Source organism: Quercus lobata, chromosome 3 (assembly GCF_001633185.2).
Source record: "Quercus lobata isolate SW786 chromosome 3, ValleyOak3.0 Primary Assembly, whole genome shotgun sequence".
Classification (NCBI taxonomy): Eukaryota; Viridiplantae; Streptophyta; class Magnoliopsida; order Fagales; family Fagaceae; genus Quercus; species Quercus lobata.
The window spans coordinates 17,893,830-17,906,544 of record NC_044906.1 but is presented as its reverse complement, the minus strand read 5'-3'; the positions used below and the strand labels follow the sequence as shown (position 1 = coordinate 17,906,544).

At 33.8% G+C, this 12,715-nt stretch overlaps 1 protein-coding gene across 4 annotated transcripts; it reads left to right on the top strand.

Annotated features, from left to right (window-relative positions):
* Nucleotides 1–8,301: 8,301 nt before the first annotated feature.
* LOC115981693 (probable protein phosphatase 2C 5) lies at nt 8,302–12,191 on the top strand. 4 transcript variants are annotated; one of them, XM_031104003.1, is made up of 8 exons: nt 8,302–8,461; nt 9,416–9,668; nt 9,963–10,134; nt 10,231–10,448; nt 10,560–10,667; nt 10,754–10,879; nt 10,971–11,203; nt 11,640–12,191. In XM_031104003.1, exons 2-8 carry the CDS (start codon nt 9,459–9,461, stop codon nt 11,857–11,859), a joined length of 1,287 nt encoding a protein of 428 aa, XP_030959863.1. In that variant the 5' UTR covers nt 8,302–8,461; nt 9,416–9,458; the 3' UTR covers nt 11,860–12,191. The 4 variants fall into 4 exon arrangements, with proteins under 4 accessions (XP_030959863.1, XP_030959862.1, XP_030959861.1 ...); XM_031104002.1 differs by having other exon boundaries at nt 8,302–8,553; nt 9,453–9,668; XM_031104001.1 differs by having other exon boundaries at nt 8,302–8,553.
* Nucleotides 12,192–12,715: the final 524 nt, after the last annotated feature.

Below are 12,715 nucleotides of genomic sequence, written 5' to 3'. Positions count from 1 at the left end.
GAACACATATATAGTAAATGTGTATCACATTAGCAATTACTGTTCTCATATAGGGCTAATAATGATTAAGGGTCCAAAATCATATATTTCCAAAAGGACATTGTGTTGGTGTAATAAACAGTACGAATTGGACAAAATGACTGCATTAGTCATCAAGAGACACACAGAATGAAAATACCCATATTAGTAAGTGCTCATTCCACTAGAGCTTCACTCACAAGGAATCCCAAAATAAAGTTATAATCAATATTTTTTTTTTTGATGAGTAAAAGTAAATTTACAGTTATTATCAGTAATTTAAGGCTACAGCTAATTGTTTGCAGCAAAAAAACACCTTCAATTTGCCCTCAGGTGCAAGTTAACCATCTCAAGTACACCAAATGAAAATGACAGTAGATTCACCAATTATTGGAAATTTACAGTGTCAAAGGAACTAAAGACCATTTCAAATAATTGGCTTTTAAGCTGATTAATAGAAACTACACTAAACTCAAGTATAAGGAAAAGAAACTGACATGAAGATCCAATGAAGTGCTCAATCTTCTCATCTATTTTCTTTTCAAGTTCCACATCTCCACATTGCACCTATACAACAGGAAAGGTTGCATTAACAAGAAATGAAATTGAAGGCTTAAGCTTCAACCAATCCAATGAAAAGAACCATATAGAATAACACTAACAAAGACTTGATCTAATCAAAGAAAGAGAACAAATGTAAAAAATACCCATTACACGAACTGATGCGTTGCAGGTTGTGGTGGGAGGCGAAGGGTTGCCGGAAGCGTCGCCAGATGGTGCGAACTGAAGCATCGCGAACGTTCTGCCAGATGAAGCGTCGCGATCGGCGCCAACGGCGACGTTTTAATCGTCACCATCGGTGCGCGGTCGCCATCGACGTCGATCGCCAACGGCGGCGCTCAAGCGTCGCGATCGACGCTGATCGCAACGCTTGAGCGTCGCCGTTAGCGATCGACGCCGAGCGTTGGCGATCGGCGCCGATCGCGACGCTTGGCGTCGCGACCAGCGCCGATCGCGACGCTTGGCGTCGCGACCAGCGCCGATCGCGACGCTTGAGCGTCGATCGAGTCTCAGCGTCGCCGTTGAGCTTCATCGGCGACGGCTGAGCTCAGCGGCGACGGTGCTTGTGGATTCTGTGTTTTTTTTTTTTTTTGACCGAAATGGCTCTGGGTTGAAATGTTCTGTGGCTTTGGGGTTGAAATGTTTTTGAAATGTTTTGTGGCTTTGGGTTTTTTTTGGTGTGCTATTACTATTGAATGGAGGTCCTTAGGCCGCGTTTTTAGCTCAAAAAACGCGGCCTAAGAATCATTCTATGGCCCCATTTTTAAAATGCAGCCACAGTTAAGGAAAAGAAAACAAATTTGCCAACAAATAAAGTATAGAGGTCCTTAGGCCGCGTTTTAAAAACGCGGCCTACGAGCTCGTCTAGAGCCACGTTTTTAAAATGTGGCCATAGTTAAGGAAAGGGAAAAAAATTTTGCCACAAAATAAAGTACGGAGGTCCTTAGGCCGCGTTTTTAGCACAAAAAAACGCGGCCTAAGAACCCATCTATGGCCATGCTTTAAAAACGCGGCCTAAGAGTCGTCTAGAGCCACGTTTTTAAAATGTGGCCATAGTTAAGGAAAGGAAAAAAAAAATTTGCCACAAAATAAAGTACGGAGGTCTTTAGGCCGCGTTTTTAGCTCAAAAAAACGCGGCCTAAGAACCCATCTATGGCCACGCTTTAAAAACGCGGCCTAAGAGTCGTCTAGAGCCACGTTTTTAAAATGTGGCCATAGTTAAGGAAAGGAAAAAAAAATTTTGCCACAAAATAAAGTACGGAGGTCCTTAGGCCGCGTTTTTAGCTCAAGAAAACGCGGCCTAAGAACCCATCTATGGCCACGCTTTAAAAACGCGGCCTAATAGCCCGTCTAGAGCCACGTTTTTATGAAACGCGGCTTCAGTCCATTTTGGGCCGCGTTTTTTATAGCCACGGCTTAAAAAACGCGGCCCAAGGCCCCCGCGTTTTGTAGTGTGAGTTTACAGGTTGAAAATTATTAATCTTAAAAAAAAAAAAATAGAAGAGCTTCCGAACATATGCATGAGCATGTATTTAGAGGCTAGTATTTCTTTAACATGTGAAAAGACTCATTATGTCCAAACAAACTAATAAAAAAGAAGATGAAGGTCAAATAACACAATTCCTTCTATTGATATGCTCAGCTGATATGCACAAATGAAGTAGCCATCCTAATCTTAGTTGCAGCAAAAATCCTCAACAAAATTAAGTTAAAATGCAAACATTAAAAGTGAAATCTAACATGAAATCCAAAATTCAAAAATGAAATTTTAGTGAGATTACAACTATGAAAAATATCCGAGACAATGTTGGTCATGTTCCCTACGTTAATTGGTTTATTCTAAAATTCTCGAAGTTGTTGCTTGACAGATGATGGTGCGATTTTTGAATAATTTTTATGGAAACTATTACTAAGGTCAGTGTTTAAATGTCACTTATTTTGCTGAAATTGAAAAATTATTGTTGAAAGTACTGTACATAAAGGTAAAAATTAGTTGAAATAGTATAGTAGGGTCTATGAATAGTGTCAAAAAGTGCAGTGAGGTCCATAAATAGTAACAAAAATAACCTAAATAGTAAAATAATTTTCATTTTTAATCTCTTCCCAAATGCACACTAATTTTACTATAAAAAGTTTACAAATTGACATAATAATAGATATAATTGTGCCACTTCAATAACTCGTCAATTTGTTAAGTATTCACATGGTAAATTTCGTAGTGTCTAGTATCACTCTTATCTCTGATAGCAAACACTTATTCAGTTCCTTCCTTTCAGTGCAGCTCTACATGCACGCAGACAATCACTTGCCATAACAATAATGATGGGCCATTTTGAGCCCATAAAAATTCTAGCCACGTCACAGAATGAAAACTAGCTAAGTCACCTCTGAAAGTTCACAAATAATGTGACATATAGCTCCAAGCAAGCAATATATCATACAATTAAGAGTTCCAAGTAATGAATAGGGCACAATTTTATCATGTTGAAAACCATCCCATGAGACTTCAATTGGCCTGTGCTTAATTGTAACCAATTTTAATGCATATTATTGCTGGTGAGCATTAATTCAAATGGCACTTTTTCCCTTTGTAACTTGTAAGAACTAAGTAGAGGATTAAAGAGTTAAAGATTCATTAGTAATGTAGGACAGTTTAAGTTTCACCACCTAAAATAGCTTCACTATAAATTTTAGGCTTCATCATCTAAGGGTTGTTTGGAAATGTAAAAAGTATTTTCACGAAGAAATCTTTAGTGAGCGTTTGGATACAACTTATTTGACTGAAAACTGAAAATTGAAAACAATAAAAAAAATATTTTTTAGATTATTGTTTGCAAGAAAATTACTGTTCACGTGCCTTTTTACACTGTTCATGTCCTATGAACAGTGCAAGAGGTGCTGGGTTAGTAAAAAAAAGGGGGCTGAAATGTAGACGGTTGCAGACGCCAATCCAAACCAACCTTTAATGTAGATTGAGGATTTTATAAGTGTTATGAATATCAAATAACACTTTAGGTGCATGTTGCAAAAGTTAGTAGTATACAAAGATTAAAGAGATTGGATTATTTAAAGAAAAACTTGAGATTAAAGCTTAATTGAGTTAAACTGAGTTGATCAATAAAAAATTTAAAGAAGAAGTTCATGTTAAGAGCATGTTAGAAGCAAGATTTGTTGCCTCTAAAGTTGTTGTTATGTTATATATATATATATATATATATATATATATCAATATATGCCTATGGGGACAAGTAAAAGCTCAAAAGATCATAAAGAATATCTCATCAGTAAGCACAAGTTTGAGAGCTGAGGCCTTTTAGGTTGCTTCTTGGACAAGTGTCAATTATGGGCATAGAAAGTACGCATTGTTAGCTACACCTGTTGATGATTTTAGCAAGTTTTGCAAACAACACCCACTTGTGGAGGCATCAAACTACTACCTTTCCAGTTGGATCCGGACCCTTTCAAAATGAGTGGCTAAAATGGTAAGTGGGTCCCAATATACACATGGCCACGTCAGCAAAAGCTTTTATTTGAGAATATCCACAACTCTTAATAAGTCTTGCCCTCCTAAAAAAAACTAAAATTAAAAAAAAAAAAAAAAAAGAGAAAAAAGAAATGGAAAATTTGAGAAGAATTTGAAAAATATCCACACGGATTTGGTTTAATGATGGGAGTTTTTATCCCAGCACCTAGAAAAGAGCGAATCAAGCAATAATCTCAATAAGAATCGTGTGGTATATTTGTTATTACTCATTGTCGTTATGTAGCGTGAGATTGATGAGTTCACATTAGAAACTCTTTTTTTTTTATTCAGCCAAAAAAAAAGTATGTATTATATATATTGAAAAATATTTCTAGAGAGAGAGAGAGAGAGAGAGAGAGGCATAACATCAAGTTATACCATAGAATTACACAATTTCATTGTTTTTATGTATGATAAATTTCATATTATTCCAATATAATTTAATATTTGATTGATAAATTTTATTTATATATATATATATATATATTGATTTTAAATGCAAACAAAATAAAATTTAAACAATGATCAATAAAATGTAATATCCCATTATAGTAATTCATTATGAGCTGTGACTTGAATCAAATAGGATTTGCCTAGGGAGTGAAAGAAAATTGAGAAAAATAAAAAGATTTAAAACTATTTCTAAAAAGTGCCATTATGAATTTATGGTGCTACCTATCAGCAAGAACTGGAGTTTAAAGTTTGTAAGTTGCAGTTGTTGTGTAATCATTGCAAACCATTCATTAAATACTAAAGACAAGCAAAAACATACAAATACAATATTGTTGCCACTACTTGTTTTGACTTCATGTTGAATTCTCAATTTATTCAATAAGACAGTATACAAATTGCAGTACATGCTTTTTCCATGTAAGTTATAATCAAACTAATGTGGATTCTCCATCATTTCTTTTCTTTTTAAGTCTCCTTTTTTTTTTCCCATAGAATCATACCCCATTATGATGATATTAAAGTTGACCCAAATTAATTTTGCAACTGAACTTTTAGTGAGCTGACCTATAATGCCTAAAATAATACATGTTGCACAAATTTAATCAGTGATTTTTGTTTCAAAAGAAAGAAAGAAGAAAAAAAAATTATTTGAGACTCAAATTCTCCCTTTTTTTTTTGGGTTCCCTTTTCAGTTTTCAATAGAAATATGCCCTGATGATGATGAAATTGAAGTTTTTTTTTTGAGAAAGATGATGAAATTGAAGTTGACCCAAATCAATTTTGCGTCTGAACTTTTTGTGGGATTACTTATAATGCCTAAATTAATACATGTTACACATATATTTTTTTTTTTTAAAATCTCCTTTTTCCCATAGAAATATACCCCATTATGATGATAAGTTGACCCAAATTTATTTTGCAACTGAAATTTTAGTGAGCTGACTTATTATGCCTAAAATAATACATGTTGCACAAATTTAATCAGTGATTTTTGTTTCAAAAGAAAGAAAGAAGAAAAAAAAATTATTTGAGTTTGTTGAGACTTGAGATGCAAACTCAAATTAGCTTCTCTTTTTTTTTTTTTTTTTTTTTTTTTTTTTTTTTGGGTTTCCTTTTCAGTTTTCAATAGAAATATACCCTGATTATGGTGAAATTGAAGTTGACCCAAATGAATTTTGCATCTGAACATTTAGTGGGCTTTTTAAAATTTTTTTTTTTAACCAAGTACTCAAATATGTTTTTTTTTTTTTAATTATTATTATTTTTTATTAAAAGTTCTCAAATATGTTGAGACTTAAGATGCAGAATAGTTTCGGAGAAAGACACATAAATAAAATAGAGAACATGTCCCAAAGGTCTTGTAGCTAAATTGGCACATCTCCATGCACAAAGTGCTTGGAAATCTAGGGGAGAAAAGATTCGAACTACGGGATTAACAGCATGTTGTAATTATTTCTTAAAAAAAAAGAAAAAAAAAAAGAGAACATGTCAAAACTGGTCTGGTTGCATGGTTCATTTGCTCCATTTGTCACCTCTCTCTCTCTCTCTTAAGATTTAAAAAATAAATTAAAAAGACAAGCACATACATAGTTGGCTTACATAGTCTAGGTAGATCACCAATCTATTTTGTCCTGATCCACCAAAACTACATGCTGTCTTAATCCATCTAATTTTTGCCAACCAAGACACAGCACTGTCTGTGTAATATTGAATATAGATAGAGGGATTATTTATCCTCTGTGGAGGACCATATTAGATTTCTTTTATAAGTCAATATCCCAACAAAATTACCTTTCTAGACTGAACCCCAAAGATAGATACTTTATATTACAAAAATGTATGAAAAAAAAAAAATCAAAACCCACTTTGCCAACCCATAATTATCAATCATAATCATAGATTCAGGGAGTTGGAATTCTAGAGTTTTGACATTAGATGAAACCTCAATTTCAGATGGGCCATGGTTTTCATCATGTAAAACTGTTCTAGATCGTGAGAGGCACGTTATATGTAACATCATTGGATTGTGACTAATATAAAATCAAATACGCAATTCTTATTTAAACAAAGAATGAGTTGGATTGCATGAGATTACACACAGATCATCTTGTTCTTTTTTTTTTTTTTTTTGAAACAATACAAAAATTAGGATGATAAAATTAAATTATAACCAATTATTCTACCTCTTTATTTAACGAAAGGAAAATCACACCTAAAAGGCATTTAATTAAAATATTGTAAATGGAATTGAAATCCTTGCAAGTTACTTACGATCATATCCTAATTCGATAGTGGGTTCTAGTTAACTCAACTGGTAAAGTCTCTGATGGTTGTATAAGAGATCTGGGGATCAATTTCTGCCTACACCAAAAACTGATTAGTATCTTGGTTTGATAATAAAAAACTATTATAAAAAACGGACATCATAAGTTGAAACTCTTTAAAAAAAAATCTTAATTCGATAAAATAACTCAATAAAATAAAATCAAACAATACAAAACTAGGATGGTAGAATCAAACTAGGATGATATCTCTTTATTTATTGAAAGGATATCGTACACAAAAAGATAGAGACCTTTAATTATATTAAAAAAAAAAAGGCTAAAAACCAAAATGAAATTGATCAAACCTTGATTTGATAAACTTCTAAAACAAATTAGGCAACACATGACCGCTACCAATACCATAAAAACACACAACTCTGCTATTTCATCATCCACAAAAATACACACGTTAACACACAAAAAGATCTGGGGATCAATTTCTGCCTACACCAAAAACTGATTAGTATCTTGGTTTGATAATAAATAACTATTATAAAAAACGGACATCATAAGTTGAAACTCTTTAAAAAAAAAATCTTAATTCAATAAAATAACTCAATAAAATAAAATCAAACAATACAAAACTAGGATGGTAGAATCAAACTAGGATGATATCTCTTTATTTATTGAAAGGATATCGTACACAAAAAGATAGAGACCTTTAATTATATTAAAAAAAAAAGGCTAAAAACCAAAATGAAATTGATCAAACCTTGATTTGATAAACTTCTAAAACAAATTAGGCAACACATGACCACTACCAATACCATAAAAACACACAACTCTGCTATTTCATCATCCACAAAAATACACACGTTAACACACAACTTAAGTAACAAAATAGAATAATATCGTGATTGTCTAATATACAGCTAACTTTATCATAAAATTCTTAAAACCTCATACATCCATTTAAAAATAAATAAATGAATTACATTTTTAAATTCATCAACCTTTAAATAAACATTGTATATCATTATTATTTTTTCATCTATTTAAATTATTAATAATATTACATAATTCAATTCACTCATTTCAAAATAAATAGATATGCTTTCAATTTAAATCATTGATCAACTTATTTCAAAATTGATTTATCATAATTCAATATACTAATTTCAAAATAGAAAGATAATTTAATAATAATATTTTTTTTAAGCAAAAGGCCCAATTTAAAAAAAAAAAAAAAAAGTCAAAAGTCAAAACCAAAAACCAAAGCACACAAAACCCAAGGAGATTTCCGTAATTTCACACTAATTTCGCATAGAAGGAGTTGGAATAATGACAGGAAACGTCATTATCAAAGAAGTCTTTGCCCCACCACCCTCACAAAAATCACGCCTTTTCCGCGTTTTCTCTCTCTAAAAAAAAACACACACACACACTACAGGTCACTACACAAACAAATACACACTGTCTCTCTCTCTCTCTCTCTCTCTCTCTAGCTCTAGATTTCTCTCCCAATCAAATCACACAGATACCTCTCTCTCTCTCTCTCTAACTTTCTCTCTCTAACTTTTTAGGGTTTTTGAAGAGGGCGTTCTTGATCGAAGAAGTTGTTTCAAAAAACACACAAATGCAGGTCTTCTTGTAGATTGTAGATTTTTTCTTTTTTGCTTCAAAACCTCTCTTTCTTCAATGTGCGTTTCTCTCTCTTCGATCTACTCCTAAACGGTGCGTTTTTTTACTATTTTTCCCTTAAAAAAAAAACTATTTTTTATTTCAGTTTTGGCCTAAATCTAGCTATAGATTTATGCTAATTATAAAAAGTTTTAATCTTTTTTATTTTGCACATTGTGGTATTATTTGTTTATTTATTTGCAGATTTTACTGATTATTTGATTTGCATTAGCTCTACTGTTTATGCATGTGTGTTGCAAAAAAATTCAGATCAGATGGTGGATTTTTTTTTTTTTGGTAAAAGAAAATTTGGTTTTGGGTTGTGGGTTTGAAAGTGTGATTGGTTTGTATTTTGGGAATGGAGTGGATTTTTTTTTTTTTGGTAAAAGAAAATTTGGTTTTGGGTTGTGGGTTTGAAAGTGTGATTGGTTTGTATTTTGGGAATGGAGGTTGGAAATGTCATTGACTTTGGTAGCTTTTAGAGATTCTTGGTTTTGAGTAATTTGGGGTTTTTGGGTCTCTGTTTTTTACTCTGAAATGTAATGTGTTTTGCTGATTAGTGAAGTGGTAATTTGGGTGATTTTGGTTGGGATTTTGAAATTATGTTGGGACAATTTTGGTTAATTGGTTTAAGTTTATTTGATGGGTAATGAAGAATATGGTAGTATAACTATGGGATGTGTGGAAGTTTTAGTTTTTGAAACATTCATAGGATTGCATTGCATGTGCAATTTTTGTTTCTCTTTAAAGTATTTATGATTGAAGTGGTGAAGTTGTTAAGAGAATGTAAATGGTTGCTTTGGGTGATTAGGCTTTGTATGTGCAAGGTTTTTAGTGTTTTTATTTTTATGCGTTTGTGATCTAAGTGTAGAAGTGTTATGAAGAGAATCTAAATGGTTATTTTGGGTTATTTAAGGTTTTGGCATTTGGTTCTTGGAAATGTTGAAATTTAGATTAAGATGAGCCGGGCGGAAGTGTCAAGGATGAGGTCTCCTCTTGTTCCGCTTGGGACTCTGATTGGTCGAGAGCTTAGGAACGAGAAGCTTGAGAAGCCTTTCTTGAAGTATGGACAGGCTGCTTTGGCAAAGAAAGGGGAGGATTATTTCCTGATAAAACCTGATTGCTTGCGGGTGCCAGGAAATCCGTCGACATCATTTTCTGTTTTTGCGGTATTATTTCCTTCCCATATATACTAACTCATCAACTGCTTTGCGAAATAATTAAATACCCTTCATTTGGTTGCTGAGAAAAAAAAAAAAAAAAAAAAAAAACATATAAAGCCAACTTAGAAGCTGAATTAGGTGCTGTTGAATAGAAGTCTTGGTTTTCAGTGGTCTCAACTGTGGGAAGTTTATCATTCGAAAGTCTGGTTTCTTATCTTTTCCATCCTTTTCTCAGCGACCAAATGGAGCGTCAATATAATCCCCTAATGGATATAATACGCACTGGATTCTTCTTGGCAGATTTTTGATGGACATAATGGTATATCAGCTGCTATCTTTGCAAAGGAGAACTTATTGGATAATGTTTTGAGTGCGATTCCTCAAGAAAGCAGTAGGGAAGAGTGGCTTCAAGCCCTTCCTCGGGCACTAGTTGCAGGTTTTGTGAAAACTGACATAGAATTTCAGCAGAAAGGTGAGCACCGGGGAGTTTGTTGTTATGTTTATATGTTCTTCGTTTTAGGCATTTTCTTTTGTGTACTTATATTTTACATTTGGTTGTTAATGACAGGAGAGACTTCTGGGACAACAGTGACATTTGTTGTGATTGATGATTGGACTATAACTGTTGCATCTGTGGGGGATTCACGTTGCATATTGGACACCCAGGGGGGTGTGGTTTCTCTCTTGACCGTTGATCACAGGCTGGAGGAGAATGTAGAGGAGAGAGAGCGTGTCACTGCTAGTGGGGGTGAAGTAGGAAGACTCAATGTATATGGGGGAAATGAGGTTTACTTTGATTATTTTTGTTCACTATGCTACTCAAAGAAGCTAGAAGCTTCCATGCATTATGTACCATTTCTACTATCTTATTGGTTCCCATCTGTATATGGTTCATAGGTTGGCCCCCTACGATGCTGGCCTGGTGGATTATGCCTTTCTAGGTCTATTGGTGACACAGATGTTGGAGAATTCATTGTACCAATACCACATGTTAAGCAAGTGAAGGTGAGTTTGTTGTCTTATTGATGATGGTTTTGTTTGCATTTTGTTCATGTTTAATGAAGTTGAGAAACCTCATTCTTGTTGTTTAGATTTCAAATGCTGGAGGAAGACTTATAATTGCTTCTGATGGTATCTGGGATGCTTTATCTTCTGATATGGCTGCCAAGTCTTGTCGGGGTTTACCTGCAGAGCTTGCTGCAAAGCTGGTTGTGAAGGTGATGTCTAGAATGGGATTCTTCTTTTAAGTCCAAGATGATACTTAAGTTTTACCTGTGTGGCTTAACACTTGTTTGTTCCATTTCTTAGGAAGCTCTAAGGTCAAGGGGCCTGAAGGATGATACAACCTGCCTCGTTGTTGATATCATCCCCTGTGACCAGCCTGTTTTACCACCAACACCAAGGAAGAAACAGAATATGCTCCGTTCTCTACTCTTTGGGAAGAAATCTCAGAGTTTTACTAACAAATCAACAAATAAGCTTTCTTCTGTGGGGGTTGTGGAGGAGTTGTTTGAAGAGGGTTCTGCAATGCTTGCAGAAAGGTACATTTTTTAGTGGCCCTTGCCTAACATTATTTGGTTATGTTACCATCATTGTTATAAATTTCGCTGTTATGAAATAGTTCATAGAGAAGGATATTGGCTGCTCCCGTTCCAAATATTAGTTTTCTTTGATTCGGGTATCACCAGGATATATAACATCCCACTTGCAGAGGGGTGGATCCCACAAGTATATCCCCGTGATAATAAAAATTTGTTGAATAGATGGCCACGTGCAAATTTTCTCCCATAATGTGCATTTAACACATTACTTAATAGACATTGTTTGCCAAATCTAGGCCAAATTATTTCTGCCTGATTATTCTATCTCCTACTTTAATGATGTGGTATCTTGTTTTAAAGAGTTAATTAGGGGGTTCTTCAGTTTTCTTATTCTGGTTGTAGTTCTTAGTTCATCTTCTTCTGCATGAAAATGCAGGCTGGGTAAGGATTTTCCTGCGAACACAAATTCTGGGCTTTTCCGGTGTGCAGTCTGCCAAGTTGATCAAGCCCCCGCAGATGGATTATCAGTAAATTCAGGGCCTTTCTTCTCTCCAGCATCGAAACCATGGGAAGGCCCCTTCCTTTGTGCTAATTGTCGGAAGAAGAAAGATGCCATGGAAGGAAAAAGGGCGGGCATACCCACAGTGATCTCATAGTAATTTGTCTGGTAAAATAGTAAATATTGATATATTTTTTTTCTCTGGCAGTGTGAGCATGCTTGGTTTTCCTCGTCGGAAATTGTCGTTATAGATGTGTGTAAGAAATGAGGTAGAAATACAGAGAGTAGGTGTTTTGGAGATTGTTGAAAGTTTGTGGCAGTTCTGTTTGTGCTCAACTGTTGGACTGACTGACAGAGGACAAACATGGTATCTACTAGATATGTTTGTGATAGTTTGATTGCTAACAGCTTGAATTTGTAAGTAAAAACGAAGATTCCGTAATGATAAGCTATGTTTCAGCAGTTTTTTCTGCTTGTAGTTGGAAGTCATGGCAAGATGCCTTTTTTCCTTTTCATTTGCTTTCTGAATGTCATTTTATTGGAATGCAATGTGCATCCTATATTTAGTAGTAATATATACTAATAATAGGATTTTACTGTTTGCGCTCGACTTTTTATCTGTCCCAATTTCCCTCACACATAACATTAATTAATGAGGAAAAATAAGTCATATTTACTAAATTTTCAAAATTCTTGATTTTAGAAAGAGTTTGAATTTGGTAAGGATGAAGTGTAAAATCTATATTTTATTTAAATTTTAATAAGAGATTGTCATAACAACATATTATTTAAATTTTAATACATTCTACCACATCTAATAACATATAAATAGACTTCCAATTTGGTTGGATTTATATATGGGGTATTAGAATTGATTGTGTTTATTCTTAAATATGTAGTAAGATAATATGACATGTTAAGATTGAAAAGTTAAAACATGAGTTTTATACATCTTTACATAATTTAGTCTTTTTAAGAAAACATAAATTGAACGGTTTCAATTTAGAGCAGTC